This window comes from Telopea speciosissima, chromosome 10 (assembly GCF_018873765.1).
Source record: "Telopea speciosissima isolate NSW1024214 ecotype Mountain lineage chromosome 10, Tspe_v1, whole genome shotgun sequence".
Taxonomy (NCBI): Eukaryota; Viridiplantae; Streptophyta; class Magnoliopsida; order Proteales; family Proteaceae; genus Telopea; species Telopea speciosissima.
This window is the reverse complement of record NC_057925.1, coordinates 3,383,318-3,395,156: the sequence shown is the minus strand read 5'-3', so window position 1 is coordinate 3,395,156 and position 11,839 is coordinate 3,383,318. Positions and strand designations below refer to the sequence as shown.

The following is an 11,839-nucleotide window of genomic DNA, read 5'->3' as shown; positions in this document are numbered from 1 at the left end:
GTCTTTGATGTTTCTCTCACCTGCTTCAGTTCATGTTCATGAGAAGGGGAAAATCGTTGGATTAGGAAACTGTCTTGCAGTAAGCTGCAGAGGGGGACCAAATGCTTGTCTTGTTCTGAGAGTCCAAAGACTCCAAATCCAAAGGTTCTCCCTTGCAAAGATTGATTACTTGATATGATCATTTGGATGGCCTTTGATTTCAAGAATCTAAGCCCTCAGTTTTTTGACATTTCCAAAGAATTAAGGTCATTGCTCATGTCACAGTTCTTTAATTTTTATTCAAATAAATCACATAATCATGTATGAAGAAGACATGATTGATGACGAAACATAGATATATACGAGTTTGTGCTGATGGGGTTATAATAATGCCGACCATGGGAGGACTTGTTGATGCTTCTTTGCCTAACTTAATGGTCTGAGTGGGGGAATAAAAAGAGAAAAGATATGGTTTTGATATAAGTATGTCATCCAATGATTTGACCTTTTAAGGTTTAATACACAGGATACGATGGGTCTTTACATATTCAAAGTAAAACATGTCTATCTTTGTTGATGCAAGTATGCATCTCTCCTTTCTTTATCAATCAATCTGAATGGAGAAAATGGATAATTACCAAAACCCAATTGCTTTTCCATCAATCTAGATGTTTGGATATGGACCATTCCATCTTTTAAGGATTGTTTGTTTGTTCATTTTCTCTCTCTTCTCCTTCTAACAATTTTGTCAAAGATTGTGATTGATCAAGATTCAAATGGCTTTAGCTAAATCCACATGTTAACCTAGTCTTAATCTAGTGAATTTGGTGCCTCCCCACAAAGTGAGTTCTTCATCCCCCACTCATCAACTTGCACAACTTATTTGGTTATGTGACTGATCTAGACCAGATGCTTTGAGCTAAACCAAGGGATTAGAAAAATATATGGGAACCAACCTACCTAGTGGAGTTTATAATTTTGGGGAAAGGATGACAGCACGAAGCCAATCAAATACAAGTTGAAAGTAGAATGTAATACTTAGAATATTTCATAGCAATCATCTCTTAGGTGAGTTGATACCTTTACTATTATGTCAAAAGGGAAGTTTCACCTTCTATATAGTATCAAGATGTGCTCCAAGTCATGTTTGAAACATTAACCTTCCATAGAATCATCCAGAATCCGATTACCCGATTCTCTCGGCAAGAATCAGAATTAGAATCAGAATCAGAATCAATTTAGGGGGATGTGGTTGCTGCCATGGTTTTAGGTATTGGTATCGGTTTGATCATATCAGTACTGATTTCGATATCTATGTCACTGATACCATGGACTAAATCCGTAGTTGCTCCTTCCTGGAACTTGCTTATACAACAAAATCCGGATAACATCCCCCTCTCAACCCCCTATCCCCCACCAAAAGAAAACCCAAAAAGTAAATTTTTTTTGTCTAATTCTAGGGAAGATTATTGATAAACTAGTCCATATCAGCGACATGGGTTCTGTTTGTTTTGGTTGTTTAAGTTCAGTCTTTTGGGGGGGGGGGGGGTTGCCTCTAGATAGGAAATATTGCAGATTTGTTTTTAAATTTTATTTATTTTTTAAATGTAGTGCTTTTTCTAAAGAGACTTTAGTTTGGAATTTGACATTATGGTGGAATTCCACAGATAGGAAGAAGATGTTGATGGTAACAGGGGACCCGAGGGGTTAACTATTAACTAAAGAAGGAAAAAAAAATTGGTGATGATGAGAGAGAAGCGTGCCATGGAAAGTGTGTGTCTGAAATGAATGAAAAGGTCACTTAGGGAGGAGGGGAAGCTAAAGGGTGCCATCTTCTACACGCAATAGACAATGATTGGGGTTGAAAGGTAAAACGGCATAATAGGAGGAAATAGAAGGAGATGATGATGATGATGATGGAGAAGAAGAGGAGAACAGAAGACCAAGTGAAAGAAGTTGAAATCTTGAAACTGATTAGGCTTTTTTGACTTTGTTTATGAAGTATTTTTCCTTCATACTTCTTCTCCAAGGAATCAAACCCAAACCCAAAAAAATATGAATGAAAAGGAAAGGAAAAGAAAAGTAAAAGAAACGAACCCTATGATATAGTTTTTAAGCTTCTTTTAAAGAAAAGATTAAAAGGGAGGAAGAGGTTAAATTTAGTAGTTGGGTGTTTGATCATTGATGGAGTAGTACTTATTATTGTGATTAGGATATTATAATGTTGACTGGAGGTGGAGATATAGTTGGTTGTTTACATTCTCAGGAGGACCCCTACTGTAATTATATGATGAAACATGCTCCCTTTTTTTTTAATTTCTGTGGCTAAGTCTTCACGTCTCTGCCTTCCTTTATCACTGCATTTCCATTGACTTATACCACCCCACTACTCTTTCCTCCTCATTTCTTCTTTCAGACTTTCATGCATGCTTTGCCCCTATACCCCTTTTGTGTGTATGTGTGTGTGTGTGTGTGTGTGAGAGAGAGAGAGAGAGAGAGAGAGAGAAAACCCTCTTGTTTTGACTTTAGAAACAATTCTTGTGATAACATTGAACAAGAGAGAGAGAGAGAGAGAGAGGAACATACCCTCTCCTCCTGTCTGACCTTAAGCCAGACTTTAGAAACAATTATTGTCAAAACATTGAACCAAAGAAACAGAGAGAATGCTCAGTTTGACCATGAGTCAGATTTTAGAAACAATTCATGTCAAAACATTGAACCAAAGAGAGAGAAAGAGAGAGAGACAATATACCCTCTTGGCCTCTTGGTATGATCTTCTTCAGCCAGATATGAAACAATTATTGTCAAAACATTGAACCAAAGAAACAGAACACTCCAATTATATTGTCAAGGTATTGAATTATTACAGAACTTTCAAAGATTTAAAGTGCCAAAGGGGCCCTAGACAGTAGACACTGTTGCATATACTCTGACAAACACTGAAAGACTACCAATGTATAACACTAGAACAACAGGAAACTAATAATAGGATCCCAGTTACTACTACAAAGTCTTAAGCTTCAAACAAACATATCAGGGATTGAAACTAACTGATACTAAAACTAGTTTGATCTTACTCATGGACATCTCAATTCGTCGTAACCTGGCCCTCCAAAGTAGAATTCAGGATCAGTTACATCGTATCTCCGGTAATAGATGTCGTAACAGGTATATTCATCTGTGTAAGGGTAATTTATAGGGGGGAACTTCAAAGTAAGTGAGTTATCCAGAATCCTTATATTTCTAATGAAGCAATCATAGCCCCATCCCGAGCCTATGAACCTTCCACTCCCCATGTCTGTGGCTGTATGAGGATGAGTCTGCCCTATATGTGAGCTCTTCACTTCACCTCCCCACTCAACTGAAGCAGCCATAGAGCTTAATCCCACAAATAATTTCTTGGGCCAATATCCTACTTCGATGTTTCCATATTTCAACCACCAATTTCCAGTGAATACATCCTATAAACATCAGTAAACAATAGAAATTAAAAGTAGGATTCATCCATATAAGATCTCACTTATAAGACAACATTCTTGATTTCTTACCAAATGAATGTAAATAGATATCTCAAATTGAGCTCCATTTAAGGCTGAAACAGGATCAAGAACAGAACCAAGGGCTACTGATTTGCTAGTTTGAACAAATCCAGGACAGGTGAGGTCGAAACAACCCGTCTTCATTGATGCATCAGCCTAAAATTCCTCCACACACACATAGATTTTAGTCTCATATTGTAAAAGGATTTCCTTATTGACACCACACCTTAATGTGTCAAATAATTTGTAACCTTACATTTTCATACTTTTAGTACACATTTTTCTCCAAGGAGGGAAAATGTTGTCCTTTTCTAAATGCATTCTTGAAAAATATTTTTGAAAACTCTTTTATACCCCTAATTTAAAGAACTTCTGGGAATAAGACAAGAGGCAATTAAATGAATATGTCAAGTTCTAAATACACTTATAGAGGAATTCATATTGAAGAAGCTTACAGTCCAATATGCAAAAAACCGTGTACTTCTATCCCCATAAACCTTCGGGTTCACCTAGAAACATTTTCACAATGACATAGTTAGTATCCTTGAGCATTACTTAGAATCATGAATTAGTTGCTGCCAAGATAAGAAGTAGAAAGGTGTGCTTAAATTGCTGTTATTCTCCTTAGTTTAAACTCAATTTGGAAAAGGCTTTAGAGAAACAAAGAATCAATCAAATACTAACCACCCATCCAGATTCAACACTTTCAAAATCATAGTAAGGTCCATTAGTAAGCGCGATCTCAGCAGCGCTAAATTCGTCGTCTGATGCAACACTAGGATTCCAGACATTTATTTTTCCTGCAGCTCCTAAGTATGCAATACCTTGGGCAAACAGTATTGCCACCTGATTCCAAGCATGGATATAAACATTTTAGGTATAAAATTGAAGGAACACTACAATAAGTATGGAAGAAACTCTGCATAGTATAGGGGCAAACCGAATGATTGGCTCCCTTATTATAAGATTTTATTGAATTGCCACCATTTTGGTGAGTGTCTCTAGCTATAGTAGAAAAACTTGGTTTCTTCCTTCCAAATTCTTCAAGAGAAGTTGCTCTGAGAAGGTCTTGCTTGCGGATTCTGCGAATAGGGATTGTTCCTTCTGGGCAACTTCCACTCTTAAGCCATAGCTGTGATGCCTCTAATGCTCCATGAACCTCATCTTTCTTCACATTTGTCTCAAAGGCTGGATAAGAACTGGGTCTCATCTGCATTGTGTTACATTGCATCATCAATAAATTAAAGTTCTGTACCTCACCAATGTATCAAGGAAAATTGATTTCATTCATCTTATTAGCTACAACACCCCCCCCCCCACCCAAAAAAGGCCCAGTCCAGGACCAACCCAAGATTAGATGTGGATAGTTGATAGGCTAAGCATCAGATGGGCCGGGCCGGGCTGGGCCGGGTATGATGGAGAGATATGTCCCCAACCCAAGGACTATGAGAGAAACCCTGGGCCAAGCTTGGGCTCGGGTTTGAGATTATCCATCTCATACCAAATATAAGGTTTTAAAATAAAAATAAAATTTTGTAATCAGTACCTAACATGATTGTGTAGTCTACTTAAAACTCTTATCATATTTAGTAATCAGTAAAAAAAAATAAACCCAAGTCCAATAGTGTGGGATGCTTTCCTATGCCTCTCACATTTTGTTTTATAAGTGGTATACTTTCTTCTCCCTAATCATGTGGGTCCTGATAAAACTATTATTCACATCTCAATTAACGTGATGTCAGGGTTTAAAACTCGTAATCAAGAACTAGAGCAGTCCCGGCTGAATTGGTCTGAATCTACCTAGAAATGATGATGTGAACTACACAATTTTTTTTGGATTAAATATTTTTTTTTTTTTTTTTTTTTCTCTACCTACTAGAGGTGGTCGGAGCAATCGTGCACCAAAGTCTCCATCTCTATTACAAAAGTTACCAAAAAGCCCCAGTCAACTCCATTATAAGTCTATTCCTACTAGAGTTGGGATAGTGCACGATAATAGTTAGAATACTAGTACATGTATGGACATACAAAAAATGCATGTAAATACATGAGAATGTCTTTGATTGAATTTGACTCTAAAGTTTAACATATAGCGAATCTATATCATGTTCTCTCTATTAAACAATCGAAAATTGTACACATCATTTGTCCACTTAACAGAAGTATCTTGATAGGTTTTGAAAAGTAACACACCTTTGTGAAGATAATATTTTGTAAAAAAATAAAATAAAAGAAATTCGAATATGTTATCACTGGTTTCAAAGACTGGTAGTCCATGCATGATAGAATTTTACCATTCAAAATCCACTACTTTCTAAAGTTTGAGGTCCATCTCATACTCTGTTGGTTGTCAAGTGTTGAACATAATTTTATCCTTTTTAGCAATTAAGTTTAGTTTCGAGTTTTCCTTCAGCCACGGTGAAAGGAAATACATTCGTTGAGAATTGAAAGAAGACCCAAGTGAGTATCCGAAGGGTACTTTGAGAATTATACTAAAACCCTATAGTAGGTTTGTGAACCCTAGGATGGATTAGTGAACCTTCAACTTTCTCGTTAAATTTAACTATTCTTAACTTCTTTTAAGATTAAAAAAAAAGGAAAAGAGAAACCTGAATAGTGTGATTCCTTAGTGCAGGATGATCAAAAGCAGGTTGCTTGTAGATATCAACACAATCAATAATATCTCCATCTTCACTCTACAAAGATCATACAAGACTTTTCATTAAATCCAAAAGTTAAAGAAAATTCCTCTCTCTCTCTCTCTCATATTCAAGGAATGGGTTCATGACAAACCTGAATGCTCTTCACTGCAGATCGATTGATTTGCTTTAACTTCTTATCAATTTCCAACAAGTTCTTTCTATGCACAAACCTTCCATCAACTATTCCATGAATAAGAATGAGAAAAACCATTCCCCATAAAATATTTTTCTCTTTCAATCTCAACCCATGCACCATAAACTTGTCCCCCATGATTCTACTCTCTCTCTCTTTCTCTTTCTCTTTCTCTCCTCCTTCACTGCAATGGAACTCAAATGTAACACTTGCGACTAGAGGAAATATAGTAAACAGAAAAATAATGAAAATAATATTTGATAAACTATAATTCAAATAAAAGAAATTCTGATATTCCAAAGAAAACTGAATTATAAAAGGAAATAGATCTCCATGACATTGGATGGACCGTTTCAAATCGTTTCCTCTCTCTCTCTCTCTTGCAAATCTTTCCAAGTCCGCAGTCAACGTATCATAAAGGAAATTAACCGACTTGAAACGGTTGGAGGGCACAATGACACATTGCCATCGGGTGTATTTGGGGAGGGGTTTCTAAATGGGCACTGAAAAAAGGAAACTACACGTCACACTAATGAGGCCATGAGGGGTTGGAAACGGTATCACCTACATGAATCGTTATCCCCTCCAATTCGCTGTCTTCTTCAATTCCTTCAATTCCTATCATGGGGCAGAAATGATCACCCTACCCCTGACCAAAACACTGCCCAAGGTGGGATCCACTCCCCCCTATTAGAGGAATTGGAGGAATTGAAGATGCCCGCAAATTGGAGGTGATAATTATTCCATTTCTTCTACATGGGGTCTCACATGATTATCATATAAGTCTCACATTGTTATAATTAGGTTCTACCAAAAAAAAAAAAAAAAACATTGTTATAATTAGGGATGTAATCAGATGGGATTTTGCTCGGATTTACTACTATCTGAATTCAAATCTGTTAAACGAATGACATATCCGTATGACCAAATTTTAAAAACTAATATCATATTCAAATTTGGGAGTTTATTGGATATCTGGATATCATCCTATCTGATAAACTATCCGATTAGTTAAAAAATCTGACTTATATCGATTACAGATTACAGATTACCAACTCTGATTACCAAAATATCCTTATAAAAGTGTTTTATAATAAGGGTAATATAGTAATATATCATATATTTTTATAAAAATATTAAACTAATCGCATCTTACAATCGGATAGTAAATTATCTGGATATTATCCGATCCGAAAGGAAACTATCGGAATCCAAATATCTTTCGGATAATTTTCAGAAACCAAAATTCCGAATTCGAAAACCCCTAAATGGATTCGAACACGAATTTTTGGCTATCCATTTACATTCCTAGTTATAATAGGAGAGAGTGTTAGTAGGACCCATTGTTTATCATGTGTGAAGGATATAAAGGAATCTGTATGAGGGTAACGCATGCTTAATTTTCACTTGCATTTTAACCCTCATATAATCTCTCTCTCATTAATAGAGTTTGATCTAGTGTCTGGGCGCTAGATTGGACCAGCCTCCAACCTAGTATGAGATATGTTAAAGGACTTAGATTGAAGATTATCTAAGATCCAAACATATCAAATGTAGTCTCAATTTCAAAGCCCAAAATCGATGCCGATCCATTGAGGTGAGTTTCAGTTTCATTAAAGCCCGATTTGGTTCCGGGTTCTATCTAGTTAACTAAACAGACAATTATAAGTTTAGTTTCGCATTTTTTTTTTTTTTAATTTTATGTATCATATATAAAAATAATAAAAAAGGGAAGGGGCTCGCTAATAGGCTGACACCGCGGACCATGGGGATTTGGGGGCATGGAAGGTAGGGAAAACAAAAGGGAAGGGTATTTTCCATCCTTCATCAAAAGGTGAAGTTATCTGGTCAGCTAGGGGTGTCAATTTGGCCCGGTTAACCTGAGCACGTCCTAAGGCAGGACAGGGTTTCAGCCTGCATGTCGGGATTGGGTTTAAATTTTTCCTAGCCTTGGCAGGGTCGGGATGGGCCGAGGTTGAGCCTAAGAGTGTCAAACGGTGCGGTTTTGATTATACGGTGCGGTTCCGGTTTGGTGCACATTTTGCAAGGTAGAAATCAAAACCGCATCGGATAAGAATCACCCAAAATCAAAATCGTTTTATATACAGTGCGGTTTTCGCGGTTTCTATTCGGTTTTTATTATACTGCTAACAACCGGTTTACATGCGGTTTGTCATACCAGTTCACATCTGGTTTCAACTTTGTACCCTTTAATTCTATCATCCATTTCCTTGTTATGTGGGAGAAATTGTATATTTCATAAACAAATTAGAATATAACTAACAAATCAGAATATCACTAACAAAACCTTATAATTAATACTCAACCTTCCTCCTTTGTACCCTTTAATTCAATTAACCCATTTCATAAACAAATCAGAATATAAGCAATCAACATAGAACCCTATAAAAAATTAACACCAAGCATTAAATAAAAGATCTTGATCTTGTTCAAAAGATGATTCCATAAGGTTTCCAACACCACCAAAATCAAGCAAACAAAAGTTCTAATCATCAAAATTATCCCCAAGGAAAAATGAGTGAATAATCTAATATTCTGTAATGTTATGCTTCCAAGCTCCAATCTCAATCCAATAGTCCATAATTAACCATAGACATTCTACAAAGATGCATCCACGTCACTTTAATTTGCATTCTTTAGCTTCTTCTAAGAGTTCCAACGCAACAAAGATGAGCTTAGATGTTCCCGTCTCCACCCATTAGAATTTTCTGCTCCGGAGATTCCAACACCTCCCTGTTATGCAAAGTGAATGTAAATTTTTCTTGTTAATTTCTTAAGTGTAATAAAAGATAAATGAAGAATCGTAAGTTGGTACCTATACTGAACAAGCTAACCCTCCACGGGTATTATACATTAGTTATGGACTCTTGGATTCTATCCGGTTCTATTCGGTTCAAAATTGGCGGTTAACCAACGGTTATCCGGTTCTGAACCAAACCGAACCGGATAGAGAACATGTGAAATCAAAACCGCACCATTTTTTTGCGGTCCGATTCGGTTCGATCGTAAACGGTCGGTTCCGATTTCGGTATTCGGTTTCGGTTTCATTTTGACACCCTTAGTTGAGGCCTCATGCTAAGCCCAACCGTACTCTATATATAGGATAAGAAGGGTTCTGTGCGTCGAAAGGATCGAGGCATCTTCCCTTCCTCACTTCGATTTATTGATACGAAGAGAGATTTTTCTTTAAAGGGGGTCACTCCTTTTTCTTCCTCTCCATTACTTCTTCCTTTCTCGATTAGGGCTCGCAACCACATTCTCCTCATTTCTTTTCTCTCACCCTGAACCCATTTTCTTGAACCCTGGCCATCGACCTCCTCTCCTTCTTCATTTTGGGAGGGTTTTGGCTTCTTCGATTTTTTAGGGTTTTGATGGTTATATGTTAAATTATAAGAGAAGGGTTCTACACGTCGGATGGATTGAGGCATCTTCCTCTTCCTCACTTTGATTTATCGAGACAAAGGGAGATTTTTCTTTAAAGGGGGGTCACTCCTTTTTCTTCCCCTCCATTACTTCTTCCTTCCCCAATTAGGGCTCGCAACCACCTTCTCCTTGTTTTCTTTTCTCTCACCTGGAACCCATCTTCTTGAACCCTAGCCATCGGCCTCCTCTCCTTCTTCTTCATTTTGGGAGGGTTTTGGCTTCTTCAATTTTTAAGGGTTTTGATGGTTATATATAAAATTATAGGAGAAGGGTTCTGCGCGTCGGAGGGATCGAGGCATCTTCCTCTTCCTCACTTTGATTTATCGAGACGAAGGGAGATTTTTCTTTAAAGGGGGTCACTCCTTTTTCTTCCTCACCATTACTTCTTCCTTCCCCGATTAGGGCTCGCAATCACCCTCTCCTTATTTTCTTTTCTCTCACCTTGAACCCTTACCATCGACCTCCTCTCCTTCTTCTTTATTTTGGGAGGTTTTTGGCTTCGATTTTTTAAGGGTTTTGATGGTTTCTTTGTTTCTAGTTTTTGAGGAGGGGGAAGAAATCCCAAGGCGACCATGGGAAGAGCACCTGAAGATCCCTTTTTCCTTCTTCACTTCGAGCCCAAGCGAAATCTGAATGGTGGTTGAACCCTAGCCGTGATCTTGCTCTGTTTTCTCTCCTTCTCTACTCACTGAACTGTAGTTCATCTGCAGATCTTTGGTAGATACCGATGATTGGAGTTAATACTGAGGATCAAATGGAATTTCATTCATAAAAAAGATCTTGATCGCCTTTGGACCCTCTATCCGCCATGGTACAAGATCTATGGTTCTTGATTTTGGCAGAGATTCATTGCGAAGTACCTCTAGTACTTCTAAATCCATGAATATTGAAGATTTTGATTGTGTGAGAGGAATTTGATTTCACCCAAAAACCTCCGGATTTGATCTTATCAAGGTTTTTTCCCCACCCTCAGGTATGTATGTTCTTCAAATCTTCATTTAGTTAAATAAATTCTCATATCTCCATTTTCCATTTTGATTCTAAAATAGTTGAGTGTTTTTAAGTCTTGTTTCCATTTTTATTTAGCTTCATTTGTATCCATTTCTTGTGAACGCTTGATTTGCATATGCATTCATATGATGGATCTCTGTAATGATTTGAAATCCTCCATTTTGAGGAGTTCTGATAGAATGGAGACGCCTGTCTCTACAACATGCAATTTAGGTTCAATTAGGGCCAATCTGTTAGAAAAGGAAACCCAATGGAGAGAATATTCATATTCACTCAAGATTGGATTTTCCTACTAATCCATGTCTTTCCTAATTTAGAGAAAGATTGCTTGGGAGATAATTGAGTCACTTATAGTAACTCAATATATCTATCCCATGTGAGCTTGCAATATGGGGATTTTGTGAGAGAAATATAAATATTCATGAGATCACAAAATCACACAAGACAAAGAAACCCAAAGCAAAATCGCAGAGCTCTCTCTCCCTCCTAGAAAAATCGTCTTCTCCCTCTCTTGTTCTCTTGGTGTTCGATCCTAGAGGTGGTCCAAGCTATTGTGTTCTTGGAACTGTGGAGGAGTAAGCTTGACCGTGGTAGGAACGCAAAGCTTGCGTGGTGCGTGGAATGATTGAGAAAGGGCTATCATCGGTTGGAGGTCTTGCACTTGTGAGGCTTAGGTAATAATCGATCCCTGTTTTGTTCTATTTTGAATGATTTCTCCATCGATACTGTGATCCTATTTATGCTTCCGTTGCGATCGCACTAGCGATGCCTTCAGTGGCATCAGAGCCTCTTTATCGATGGGGTTGTTTTCAATTTTATTTGTTCATTATTTTATGATGCTCATAATTTTTATTCTATTTATAATAAAAACAAAAAATTTGGAGGTGAGATGCATGTGCGCATAGGGGCCGCGGGCTGGCTACCTGCGCGCGCCCCTAGCCGCATGCACCCCACCCCTTGGATAGCCCATACCCCCTGGCCTTGTGCACCCTACAGCCTGTGGCATGCGTGTAGGGCTGCCAACCGCATGC

The 11,839-nt window shown here is 37.6% G+C and overlaps 1 protein-coding gene and 1 long non-coding RNA gene across 2 annotated transcripts; one reads left to right on the top strand and one right to left on the bottom strand.

Moving 5' to 3' along the window:
- Positions 1-22: 22 nt before the first annotated feature.
- LOC122644094 lies at positions 23-10,643 on the top strand. Its single transcript, XR_006330231.1, has 3 exons — positions 23-34; positions 2,926-2,934; positions 10,497-10,643. It is a non-coding gene; the product is annotated as an uncharacterized LOC122644094 (long non-coding RNA).
- LOC122644092 lies at positions 2,955-6,516 on the bottom strand. Its single transcript, XM_043837694.1, has 7 exons — positions 6,312-6,516; positions 6,128-6,214; positions 4,459-4,728; positions 4,203-4,364; positions 3,974-4,027; positions 3,528-3,674; positions 2,955-3,440 (listed from the first exon to the last, which is right to left on the bottom strand). Exons 1-7 carry the CDS (start codon positions 6,489-6,491, stop codon positions 3,057-3,059), a joined length of 1,284 nt encoding a protein of 427 aa, XP_043693629.1. The 5' UTR covers positions 6,492-6,516; the 3' UTR covers positions 2,955-3,056.
- Positions 10,644-11,839: the final 1,196 nt, after the last annotated feature.

Bases quoted from the DNA above. Each gene is read 5' to 3' on its own strand.
- LOC122644092 (XM_043837694.1), bottom strand. From the start codon at position 6,491: ATGGGGGACAAGTTTATGGTGCATGGGTTGAGATTGAAAGAGAAAAAT. The intron at 6,215-6,311 runs GTTTGTCATGAA...TGATCTTTGTAG, and splicing joins CTGCAGTGAAGAGCATTCAG to AGTGAAGATGGAGATATTAT. The intron at 4,729-6,127 runs GTTTCTCTTTTC...AACACAATGCAG, and splicing joins TAAGGAATCACACTATTCAG to ATGAGACCCAGTTCTTATCC.